Genomic DNA, 12,573 nt, shown 5'->3' with positions numbered 1-12,573 from the left:
AGAGAAATATACCTTCGTGACTTTTGATATCAAATAAATTTATATCATCACTCGTTGATAAAAGTCTATATGTACACAATATGCATTATAAACGGGAAATATGCATTATACACACGAAACATTTTACACAAAATGCACGTTTTGGGAACATTTTATTCATTTTTTAATCATCCTTGTCACGAAATTAAGAACAATACATGATTTGTATGTGAATTATATCAATGACGTTCCAGCGTATCAGGTATTCAGTTATAGATAAAAAGCAGTACTCATATACAAATAGTCAGGACTAAATCACCAGAATTATACATCGGGAGGCTCAAGTGACCTCCTGGAAGATGACACCGCGCTTGTTACACCATCCACCGTCGGGACTGATGGTGACGGTAGGCCCCAATCTGTGTTTGTAATCACTCAATAAACTATGTAAATGTTCAGGGAACTGAGGAATCACCTACACACCTCGAAATACATGCGACATATCCATAGACAGAAAATTCTTCCGTACAACCAAACCCAGGCTAACAATGTTGGAGGGATGATATGATGGACGCTTTCATTAATCAGATTGTTTTTGTTTGTTAGGGTTCTCGTTTCAGCAAATATTCGGTGGATTATAGCATTTCATATGCAACATTTATCTCCGATTGCTGTGACGGCTGAGTGTTATTTTAACCTGACGACTGACTGTCTGATCCTTGCATGTCAAAATTTGAAGATTTGTGTCGAACCTGATACTGATAACGCGCTTCGTCATTGACGTATTTACGTCTCCTAATTATTGTGGAGTGGGATTAGGGTGCTGTGAAGGGTTAGAGTGACGTTTTGGGGGGTGTGATGTGGTGGTGGGGGGTGGGGGTGGCGGTACTTGTGTTTGAGTAGCGTGTAGGGGTTGTTTATGTCTGGATAAATATAGATAGGCATAGATAGTGGTTCATTAGAAGAAAGGTATACTGTGTTTTCCATGTAGAGCTGTGTTATCTGTAGATCAATCTACACTAAACTGAACTTGGACCCGAATATTTGAGGTTATAAATTTAAAGTCTGTGGTATTAGCAAAGATATTAAGTGCAGTGGCGTGGCGTCAGTCCAGTCTTTTGATTGTGTTGTCGATCTGAATTAAGGAGTGAGTGAGTTATGTTTGACGCCGCTTTTAACAATATTCCAGTTATATCGCGGCGTGTCAGCTTAATGTGGGAGGAAAGCCCGAAGTGATGCAGGTCTCAGACGTTTACCACTTCGGTGAAACCGGGCCACCCGTACCCCCTCTGAATTAAGGAACCACCGACAGCCTTAAAACAAAATAGAGTGTTTTATATGCCCAGGCTTAGTTTGTTAAGATCGTAATACTTCACTCACACACATTACAGGCACAGAAAGGTGTATCAGCTACTACGTTAGCCAACTTACAGAGGGCACCCGAATTAAACTAAGCCGCTTCAGGCTTTTAGATGGGAAGTTGGTATCCCCTTCAACATTGTTTGCACATCTGTTGATCGGTTTCTTTAAGCACATGAATCACATTTCTGCTCTGATTGGCAAATTTAAAATATTGGAATGAGCCAAAAAGTTTAACTTATGCTTCAGGAATGTCCATGATCTGTGTCGTTCAATAATGGTCAAATAGCGTCCCTTCAACTGAAGTTGGAAACGTCTAAGACCAGTGTCGCGTTGAATATTCCTCTCACATTAAACTGACTCGCCGTGACATAACTACAACACCGGGACGTTATAGCAACCCAGCTCACTCAAAGTGTTATCTTATTCAGTTGTTTAAGATATGCAACGTTGCGAAAAGTATGTAAAAGAGAATTTATATACCCATTTATCACGATTCGTTCATCTTGTCTGTAGTTATACAACTCAATACCAAAATTCAGACATGTCAAGCCAAACTGGATTAAGAGACAGAGCAACGTGGTCTCACATTTGATACCCATGACTGACAGCTCACTTCCGGGTATTGCAGCTTTCAATTTTTAAGTGCCGGGCTCTTTTATTAGAGGAAGAATGGTGCTTTTAGTTTATCGCATGATTCTAGTGTACGTCACATCAGGTATAGACAGAAAAGGTTATACTTGTTATCTCCTTTGTCAGTATGTGTCAGAGTGATGGATGAAGATGGGAGGGGATCGGAAAAGGTTCCATGGTTAGACTTTCAGGGATGGCAAAATTAAGAAATGCTCAAGTGAAGTTACACTAATTCTCAAGGAAACAATAATTCACCTCGAAGTTCTATTTAAGTAATAAAACGTGTTCTATTTACTGCCGTAAGGTCGACTTTATGAATTCTTACACAGATATCGATAACGTATTGCTTTTGAGACAGAGAGGCCTGTCTCGCTGAAAATGTGAAGATGTGCTTTAAGTGGTGTTTAGAAGCAACATCAGTCCTGTTCATGGTTAAAATGAACTTTTAAGAAAGAATGCATTTTTCAAGCGTTCATTTTTAAAGGTAATGTATTTTCTACTGCACTAGGCTACATAAAACAGACCCTGTCAGAAGGGAGGACATTTACATGTCTTAAGTAGACACAAGATGCTAACAAATTTCCTCTCAATTCTTCTGAAGTGCACCCCCTTAAGCATGACCCTGGTGGCTCCCCAACCAAAAAGCCAAATAATATCCAAACCTTTCCACTAACCACGAAACCGAGGCTAAACCAACTTAATGCCTTGATTGGCAGTTGAACGTGAAGAGCACGAGACATAGGCGCGTGCTTAACGTCCATTTATTGTTAATTTCACCTTGTCATTGCCGTATCATTTTCACTTTAATCAATAGCAGCCGCATGTTTGGATATGAATCGCGAGCTGATGACTTTAGGTGCTTAATGGGAAAACCCCTATTCTTCTCCTGGACCGGATTGTCAATTTCGCTTTTCTTAATCCATTCAAAATGGAATGAACGTCACAGCGATTAGTCGCTCATCTCACTTGGGACGCTGATTGGTTGATGACCTGTGAGCTTACACGTTGTCTCCTCTCAGGTCCGCGCTTGCTTTTGCTGACTGACACATTAATGTGCAAGATAAATATAATACTTTTACCGCAAAAACGGCATTCCTGTAAGATTGTCAGTTGCTAGTGGAGACCTCGCGATGATTTCAGTTGAGTTGACATGGCTACCTCTTAACTGTTTTAAAAGGGAGACAAATTAAAACCGATACACTGAATTCGCTAAGGCAACTTTTTATTATGTTTGCAAATATTTTCTCAGTAATTGATGCTTCCAAGCGGTGACGTATTTCAGATGATGGTTCTAATCGGGCGTGGATTTGATAACATTACAGGAAATAGAACATGATTCCCAATCGATATTTTACAGTTTAGGTGATAGTATTCATCGGCAAAGATAGTCTAATCTTTGCTCATATTGACCTGCTTGTGTGTGTGACTTTCAAACTTTCATCTTCCCATAAACTGTTATGCCATTTTAAAATTGTTGAATTCGATGTAAATGGTGCTCATTGAATATCGTTTATTCCAATTAATGTTCCTTCTACTTGAAATATCGGAGACATAAAATACTTAAAAATTCAAAAAGGTATAAATGTCCTCATATAAAATCAATAAATCAACTTCTAATTTAATGTTATGCCTTGACTTCTGCCATATTACCTACCTATTTAGTTTTTGAATTTTTGAAGAGTTTTGAACGTGAAATCATTTACCTGATAACAATTACGCGACCTAATATGTGTACAAAAAAGCTTTTCATCCTTTTTAAAAAAGACAATTGATTCCTACAGCATCTGTTACATAAAAATATCGAAAACATATGATGGAAACACACTTATGCGAACCATCAGATGATCGTCTGGATTAATGAGTGTTTGATTTAACAAATGGACACAATAATGGAAATCACAAGCAACATCTATAGTTTATCTTTCTTCTTTAAAAGATTATGGACTTCTTTTAATATTAAACCCAAATCGCTTAAATTACCAAAAATGACACATCATTGTCGTTTGTGATCCATTCATATAAGTTTCACAACTAGTTTGCCTTTCAGTCCCTATGGAACCGGCAGGTAATGGTTCCAGCAGATTGTCGAGACTGATTCTGGTCTGGCGTTGACGTTTTGAATCTGAGTGTTTACTACATCATGTCCGAGTACCCTGTCAAACTGTCCTATATTCGCATAACATGATTCTCTCCGGGTCATAGACAGATACTCGACACAGATGGATCCGATGTCCCCCAGCTTGCAGGGGCTCAAAGAGTTCCTTCTCCTAGAAGCATACGCTTGAACCTCTTCATTTGCCTTTTATCTTTGAGTTTCGTGAACATGCCTGCTGCATGACATTTGATGTTTACCGTTAGGGCATGTCGTGTATCGGCTGCGAAGTGGTCTGTCAGTTCATAACACATATGTTTCGCAAAATGTTTCCACAGCGTTAGGACATAACAGTGAGTTAACAGTCTGGTACGACATAACAGTGAGTTAACAGTCTGGTTCCACGCTACGCTATGGTGGGGGTACCAAAATGGGCTTCACACATTGTATAAATGTGGGAAATCGAACCCTCGTGTGTCCGCGACACTGCTTAATCGTCATTTGAAGGCAATATTCTTATACAGTAAACTACGGTTATAACGAACACGCTTATAACGAACTGACGGATAAAACGAACTTACTTTTTGGTCCCGACTACTTGTTGTAGTCATGCTGTATATGTACTTATAACGAACTACGGTTATAACGAACTAAAATTAGTAGTCCCTTTGAGTTCGTTATAACCGTAGTTTACTGTAGGTTAATCATTGAAATCGCAGTGTTAATTGTCGTTTAACATATGTTGTAGGTATACCTATCCTCAGCATGATATAAGTAAAACGTGTTAAAGCCATCGACCGTAAATGAATCAAATTACACTGTTCTATACAACGTTCCTCGTCCGCACCATACCCGAGAGTTGTGGATGAGGATGCTTACCCTTTTCACGAACATCTTTTAGTGATCCATTGATATAATTTTCACCGCTATTTTGCCTTTTATGCACAATGGAGTTTGTTTGGGCGGATAATCGAGACTGGTGATGTTTGGCCATTGATGGTTTATGATTACCAAAGCGGTAAACAGTGATATTCTACAATGCCCTTTGTTCTACCTGACAGTGTATCTGAAAACGCATGGGTCAATGCATCCTGCAAACACATACAAAGTGAAATGGTCAAATGTATCAGGCCAAAATGTCATTACATGTTTGTCACTCAAATCTTGACTGCCCTGAGATAAGTGATCATCACTGTTCCCTCGAAGTATAAGATAGATATTTAACTAAATAACATTTCCAAATCCAAAAGCCTGGTCTACAAATAGATGCATTCGTATTTCATCACGAAGGCTTTCTAAATATCCTTTGCTTGATAGCATTTTGACATGAACGACGTACACTTTACAAACACATAATGTATTCTCTTAATGTGGCGCATCTGCGGTTCCTAGAGCCATAACACCTCTACATACTTACCAAAAGAGCAACTTTGGAAAGTATTAGATTTGGGTAGTTTCCAGCAGACATAAAATAGCATTAGCAAAAGTGTGGGCTGCTCATTTGTAAAGTGAAAAGCATATTGAGGGTAAATAAATGGCTTATGTAGAGACTTGGATCGACTCCTAAGCATTTACTCCCCTTGAAAGCATGGCACATTTCCTTATACGACCATTTGATCTGATACTTTAAATCAAATATCGCACCAAAATCCTTGGCATTAACAATACGTTGAGTTAAAGGTAGCACTGACTTAACCTTATTATCGCGTCACCCTAGGGACTCCCAGCATCCCGTATACTCCATATTTATTGCAAAGTGCGAGTGAGCTTTTTATATCAAGCCAGGCGCATCACAATGGATTACAACAGATGCGTCTTCATACTCTGTACCCATGTTGGAAATAGAACCACGCCCTTCGACGTCACGAATTAGCTACCTCGCCGTGTCTCAGCTAATGATGATCGGGCGGCTAATATGACAGACAGACAGACATACACTCTGTGTGTGTGTGTGTGTGTGTGTGTGTGTGTGTGTGTGTGTGTGTGTGTGTGTGTGTGTGTGTGTGTGTGTGTGTGTGTGTGTGTGTGTGTGTGTGTGTGTGTGTGTGTGTGTGCGTGCGTGCGTGCATACATGCACGCATAATAATAGCTGTAAAATGAACTTTATTGAAATACATATTATAAAATAAACAAGACTTCGTGCGCAAAGGGACGTATGTATTGTTTGTTAATTTTAACCATACAAAAATTAATTAATTTAATAAATATAAATATAAAAAAATAAAATAAATTTTAGCATAAAATATATAAAATACTAAAATAGAATAATAGTAAAATACCACAGTTGTTCCCGATATATAATATCAACATAGTTACAAAACTGTTAAATTAATCCAACGAGGGTTTAGTACTTTATCATTTAATAATATGACCCTCACAACCTTACAATGGGCTAGCCTTTTGAAGGAGCTACCATTTTCACTCTGTGAATATGACATGCAACTGAAAACACTTTCCAAATGTCAAACTGCGTCGTCAATACATCATAAACAACACTTTTGTGTTGGTGTCATTTAAAAATAATATATAATTACTGAAAATGCGGGTTGTGAAAATGTGTGGAAATATTAACCGCTTTCGGAAATTCTGACACCGGGACTAAATTTCCACACAAATAATTGGCCAATTTGTAAATATCATGTGCAACTCATCTCGTAACATGATGATGTTAACATTTTTGGATCATGGCTGCACAGTTCGTTCTATGGGGTAAATATTTTATTAGTTACATAAATTAATAACCCAGATATAATGTGTCAGTGTAAACAAACTTATCACCATAACTACACCACCATCAACATTCGGGGAGAAGTGAGCGAAGCTCGTGCAATTTTGTCATGTATTAGGCCTACGACCAAGTACATGGGGTGTTTTTTTAGGTGCATAATTGACTTGCCTTTGCATGTGTTTGTGACGTGTACCACCGGTGGGATAGAACACGCTCACCTTTTCGCCTGTTATAATCGCTTTTTGATAGAGATTCATAAGAGACATGGTATGAAGATCAGGTCTTCAGCAACCCATGTTTGCTGTAAAAGGTGACTATGTTTGTTGTAACAGGCGACTAAATGGATCGGGTGTTCAGGCTCGCTGACTTGGTTGAAGCACGCCATCGTATCCCAATTGCGCGGATCAGTGCTCATGATATTAATCAGTGGATTGTCTGGTTCAGACTCGATTATTTACAGACCGCCGTCAATAGCTTGAATATTGCTGAGTGCGCCATTAAACAACAAACAAACAAATCATGAAAGACATACTCATGATATAGTCGGAATTTATACATTCAAATCTGTTATGTTGCTATTATGGAAATGTTTTTTTTGTCGCTTTTATTCTAACACTAGTTATTAGATGGATGGGGGCTGTCGGGTAGCCTAGTGGTTAAAGCGTTCGCTCGTCACGCGGAAGAACCGGTTTCGATTCCCGACATGGGTACAATGTGTGAAGCCCATTTCTGGTGTCCCCCGCCGTGATATTGCTGGAATATTGCTAAAAGCGGCGTAAAACCATACTCACTAACTCACTATTAGATTGATGACATCATAAAATGACTCTTTTCGGGAACACCTGGCGTCATCAGTGATGTTAAGTGAGCCATGTACATAAATTCCACCACTATTTTGCCATTTAAGCCCAGTCGAATCTGTTTCGGCCGATAAGCGAGACTAAACTTCTCTGGCGTTGACGTTTTATATTTCTCTCTCTCTCTCTCTCTCTCTCTCTCTCTCTCTCTCTCTCTCTCTCTCTCTCTCTCTCTCTCTCTCCCCTCTCTCTCTCTCCCTCTCCCTCTCCCTCTCCCCTCTCTCTCTCTCTCTCTCCCCCCCTCTCTCTCTCTCCCCCCCCCCCTCTCTCTCTCTCTCTGTGACTCATTGATTATTTATTGTGTCTGAATATTACTGACTGTGCGTAAAAGAACATGTACTCACTCATTGATGTCGCTCATAATAATAACATTGTGTTTACAGTGTATGGCTTGTGGTCCCGGTGGTAGCGGGCAATGTGTAGGACCGAACATTTGCTGTGGGAGTGACATTGGATGTTATTTTGGAACCCAAGAAGCCAGTATTTGCCAAAAGGAAAACGAAAGCACCACGCCATGTGTAATACGGGGGTCAGCCTGTGGGTCAAGAGGTCAAGGTCACTGTGTAACCGATGGAGTGTGCTGTGATGAAGGTGAGTTTTTCTGTCAACAGTTAGGAGGGGTCGGGTAGCCTTGTGGTTAAAGCGTTCGCTCGTCACGCCGAAGACCCGGGTTCGATTCCCGACATGGGTACCATGTGTGAAGCCCATTTGTGGTGCCTCCCGCCGTGATATTGCTGGACTATTGCTAAAAGCGGCATAAAACCATACTCACTCACTGGCAACAGTTACGGTTCCTTGTCTTTACATTGAAATTATTTTCTTGCGTCCAATCTTATCAAAATCCGAGTTTAAATTCATCTATATAATATTTGAAAAAGGGTAGCTCAGTGGGATAAAGGGGAATTACATCCCTTTGCTATCCGATTCAGTTGGTCGTGGGTTCAAACCCAAGATTCACCCCTAGTATTGATCTGTTAGCACCATGCCCGCATTCGTGGGTTTCACCAAAGTGGTAACAAATACCACCCAACCATCAGGTCGAAATATCGTAATATAACAGAAATTGTGCTTAAAGCGACATAAAACCGCCTTGAAACTTTGCTAATGTGGCCTCATGATTTGATTTCATTTTACAGAGGCGTGTTCCTTTAACTCACGATGTGATGTTCGAGCAAGTGATCGGCAGACGTCCAAAGCAGATTTGATTAAACTTGTTCAACAACTTCTTCGCTCAAAAAACTACGACTGAGAGAAATAATGCTGCGTCGCTATATTATGTGACGAGCTCGAGAACAGAGAGTGACAAAGACTCCGCGTATACTGCCAAACACAGGAAAAGACAACCACCTACACGCTCGCCTTGGCGTACCCCTGCATTTACATCATTCATGTGTGACGATGGAGATTAATATATATATTTAAAGAAGCGTTATCATATAGATGGCATTCTTGAATCAAGGAAATATACAGCTTACATCACATTGCTTTGTTTTAGTATTAATTGCTTTTGATTGAATGTTTCAGGGTAAAATAATTAAATTCATATATTAAATAAAATTGTATACATTATTTATATTTATAGTGGATGGATTCTTTAATCTTGTTTTCATTTATTAGACTAATGACGTATTTGTGATGAGAAAAAAAAAGGCACCGCCGAATACTAGATATCCCAGGATAAAAAATACGTGTATAAGCCTTCCTATGTTTCCTTGATTTTTGGTACCAAACATACATCACATATGAATCATGCGCATTATTTCTCTCTACAGACCAGTAGATTATATCGCCCCTAGATAATCTGTATTTGGTTGTACTGTACTGAACGTATTTGAGATGACCCCGTCAAGGACTTGTTGTCGGAACCCTACACAAAGACGATAGCAGACCCCCTATCATATGGACTGATAAGAATATGAAATTTGTTGTAACACGCAGGTTATGTTACTACAAGCTCTCAAGGTCAAGAGAATTATCGGCGATAAGCGAATATTAAGACGTGATGATTTTAGTTTTAAAAAAAAGTGTTTTGTCCGAACCATACAGTGTTTAACATACAGCATCAATAAAGATTCTTTATAGAAGCAGCCCACGTTTTTATTTATTACATATTAGATGGCTTTGTTATAAATCGCAAAGAACATTGAGCGAAGCATGGTTTATTTCACGATAAAACATCGTTCTATCATGACGTCATTTCTGGGGATTCGAACATGCCCTCGCAACTTAATAACGTCGTAAATTGGACGCCATTATTTTTGAGAGGGGAGTGTCTAGTGAGTTGTTCCCACAGATGTAGCTGGATTTCGTAGATAACCGCAATGGCCGAACAATCGCGTCCAAAAGTGGGGAGATATGACAATCGGTATTGGGAGAAAAGGTGCAGATAATCGACGTGATAATTGTGAGAATATCCGGGAAATACCAAATTTAAAACCCCTGTTCATAAAATGGACTTGTCCGACATTGCCGAGGTCGGGTTTTATTCAGGGAGTCATCATTATTTAAATACGGATATATATTTTTAAAGCTTGTACATTTTATTAACGTCCAAGAGGCTTTACATAATGTTGATATCTCTCATTTGTGACATGTGACCGAGTTTTATTGTACAATAAAACACTGCCGGGAGAATAAACCACGAAGGCGCAGTAATCTACACCTGTCTAATCACAGATTAATCAACATTGTCGTGTCAGTGAAAACAATCTTTTCCATGGTTTAAATAAGGTGGAACTTTGTTCACACTTTCCCACGTTCCAAAATAAACTTTGTCAAGAGGTGACGGGACCAACACAGGAAATGGCATGTTTGGGGGCAAGGTCGCTAGGTCAGCGCAGTGATCTTATTGGTTGATCAGAACACACCTTCAGGAGTCGTATGGAGGTATCTTTCAGTAACATTTTCAGCGTCCGTGATTGTTAAAGACGTGTTTTGCTATAATCGCAAAAATCAATAAATCATTTCAGATATTTGTATAGCAAAATATACGAACCACTTGACAGGAAACGAAGTTTAACTGCCAGCTTCAATACGGCTGGATGGCATTCTTGCGTATTAGTTTCCTGCTTTTGGATCTTTGGCTGGACTTTCGGTAATAGATCGTCAAAACTTTACAAAACGAATTGTAATTAGACTGTTCATCCTCAATTTCAAATTCTTGAATTGGATTGGTGTATGCGCCATGAATGTCGCGACGGAGACAACTTCTCTTTTTCTTGGCTTTGGCATTGCCGTCTTCTTCACATAATATCAATCGTCTGCTTCAGACATTTTGATACAATGGAAACAAATTACCGCGAGATATTATGAGATCGACACTCAATCCGCAGATCGAATCGTGTGAGTGGAAGCAAATCGATTAGTCGATATTCGTTACAACCACCGAACATGTTGTACACAGTATGGAAATCGGCAGGTCGTTACGACGTGCCGATCCGTGTGACTATATCTCATTCAGGAACATTCCAAGACTATCATGGTATATCAATCATAGGCGATTGCGGAGTTTTGTCATGACCTTGACCTTCACTCACTGGTACATATCGGTAAGGTACGACACACTCACCCGTTCCACGTACTCCTGGTGTAACCATGGTAACTAAACTGTGATAATTGAGTTAAAGATTTTCAATGTGTCCTGTCCATATTTGGGGGAATCTGGTGTGCCTTTTGATAATCGACCCTTGGTGTCTTTCGAGAAGATTTTGGCACTGAAACAAATGACTAACACCGTATCTCACATCGTTGCTTTCTTTAATCCTGGCGAATATAAGATACAGCTGGACAATGTGGTATATACCCTTTCCTAAAAAGATAAACTGGATGTTTTGAACTCGTGTTTATAGTTACCACTAACAATGAAGATTTCAAACTGAAGACATATTGTACTTGTACTGGCGTTAAAATACAATTACAATCAAAACAACATTCGACAAATTCAACATTGTCGACGTATGTAAATAAAATATTTGCATATACATACAATTCTTTTTCAAACATGTAAATGTCACTTTTTAAAGTTTTGCAAAACTAATGTTCTATGTTTCCTTCAAAAGTCTTTGATCACAGTCATATCTATTTCCGACCGCCTCCGTGGTCTAGTGGTATTTCGGGGTTCGATTCACGACCGCGTCATACCAAAAGACGTTAAAAGATGGTACTTGTTACCCTGTCTGGCGCTCGGCATTAAGGGGCTAAAACAAGGACTGGTCGGCTCGGAGTCAGTATACTGTGTCTGAATGGGGTATCCATGTTAAACTGCGGCATGGTATCTCAGTGTGCTAGCACTATAAATCGGCATCGGTCCGGACAAGTACAAGCAGCCACACAAACACACACACGTGCATGCAAGTCGCTATATAAGTGCAATAATCTTAGACGCGACGTTAAACCCCATTTCACCTCACCTCATATCTATTTCCTAAATAAAAGCGACGAAAACTCTTTCTATAATCATAATAAATCATGCTAAAAGCAGAGTCCATTGTACGATTCCGACATTACCATCACTAGATGATACCAGGTGTTCACGAAACACAAACACATGCAATGACAAGTCAATTGTTTACCCGAACACAATACGGGAACATACAGTACAAGTTGAAATAAGGAATTGAATCGGACATCATTTTATTCAATGGGAGGGCGGTCGGGTAGCCCAGTGGTTAAAGCGTTCGCTCGTCACGCCAAAGACCCGGGTTCGATTCCCGACATGGGTACACTATGTGAAGCCCATTTCTGGTGTCCCCCGCCGTGATATTGCTGGGATATTGCTAAAAGCGGCGTAAAACCATACTCACTCACTCACTTTAGTCAATGGTGCGTCAAGTCTGGAAATTTCCTCCACACGTCTAATACAAAACACCCAACAAATGATGATGGACAATACCCAAAAAGACCATAACATTGTCATTGACAAACGT

At 39.6% G+C, this 12,573-nt stretch overlaps 1 protein-coding gene across 1 annotated transcript in view; it reads left to right on the top strand.

The window, feature by feature from the left end:
• LOC124142021 (conopressin/neurophysin-like) overlaps positions 1-9,732 on the top strand; it is a 28,574-nt gene extending 18,842 nt beyond the window's left edge. Inside the window, exons 2-3 of the mRNA XM_046510247.2 lie at positions 8,032-8,239; positions 8,785-9,732. Of these exons, the coding sequence (XP_046366203.1) occupies positions 8,032-8,239; positions 8,785-8,897 (321 nt within the window). The 3' untranslated portion in view covers positions 8,898-9,732. The remainder of the gene's footprint in view (positions 1-8,031; positions 8,240-8,784) is intronic.
• Positions 9,733-12,573: the final 2,841 nt, after the last annotated feature.

This window comes from Haliotis rufescens, unplaced genomic scaffold (genome assembly GCF_023055435.1).
Source record: "Haliotis rufescens isolate VD_foot unplaced genomic scaffold, xgHalRufe1.0.p SCAF_12, whole genome shotgun sequence".
Taxonomy (NCBI): domain Eukaryota; kingdom Metazoa; phylum Mollusca; class Gastropoda; order Lepetellida; family Haliotidae; genus Haliotis; species Haliotis rufescens.
The sequence above is the reverse complement of the archived record's forward strand: the minus strand, read 5'-3'. Positions and strand labels throughout refer to the sequence as shown.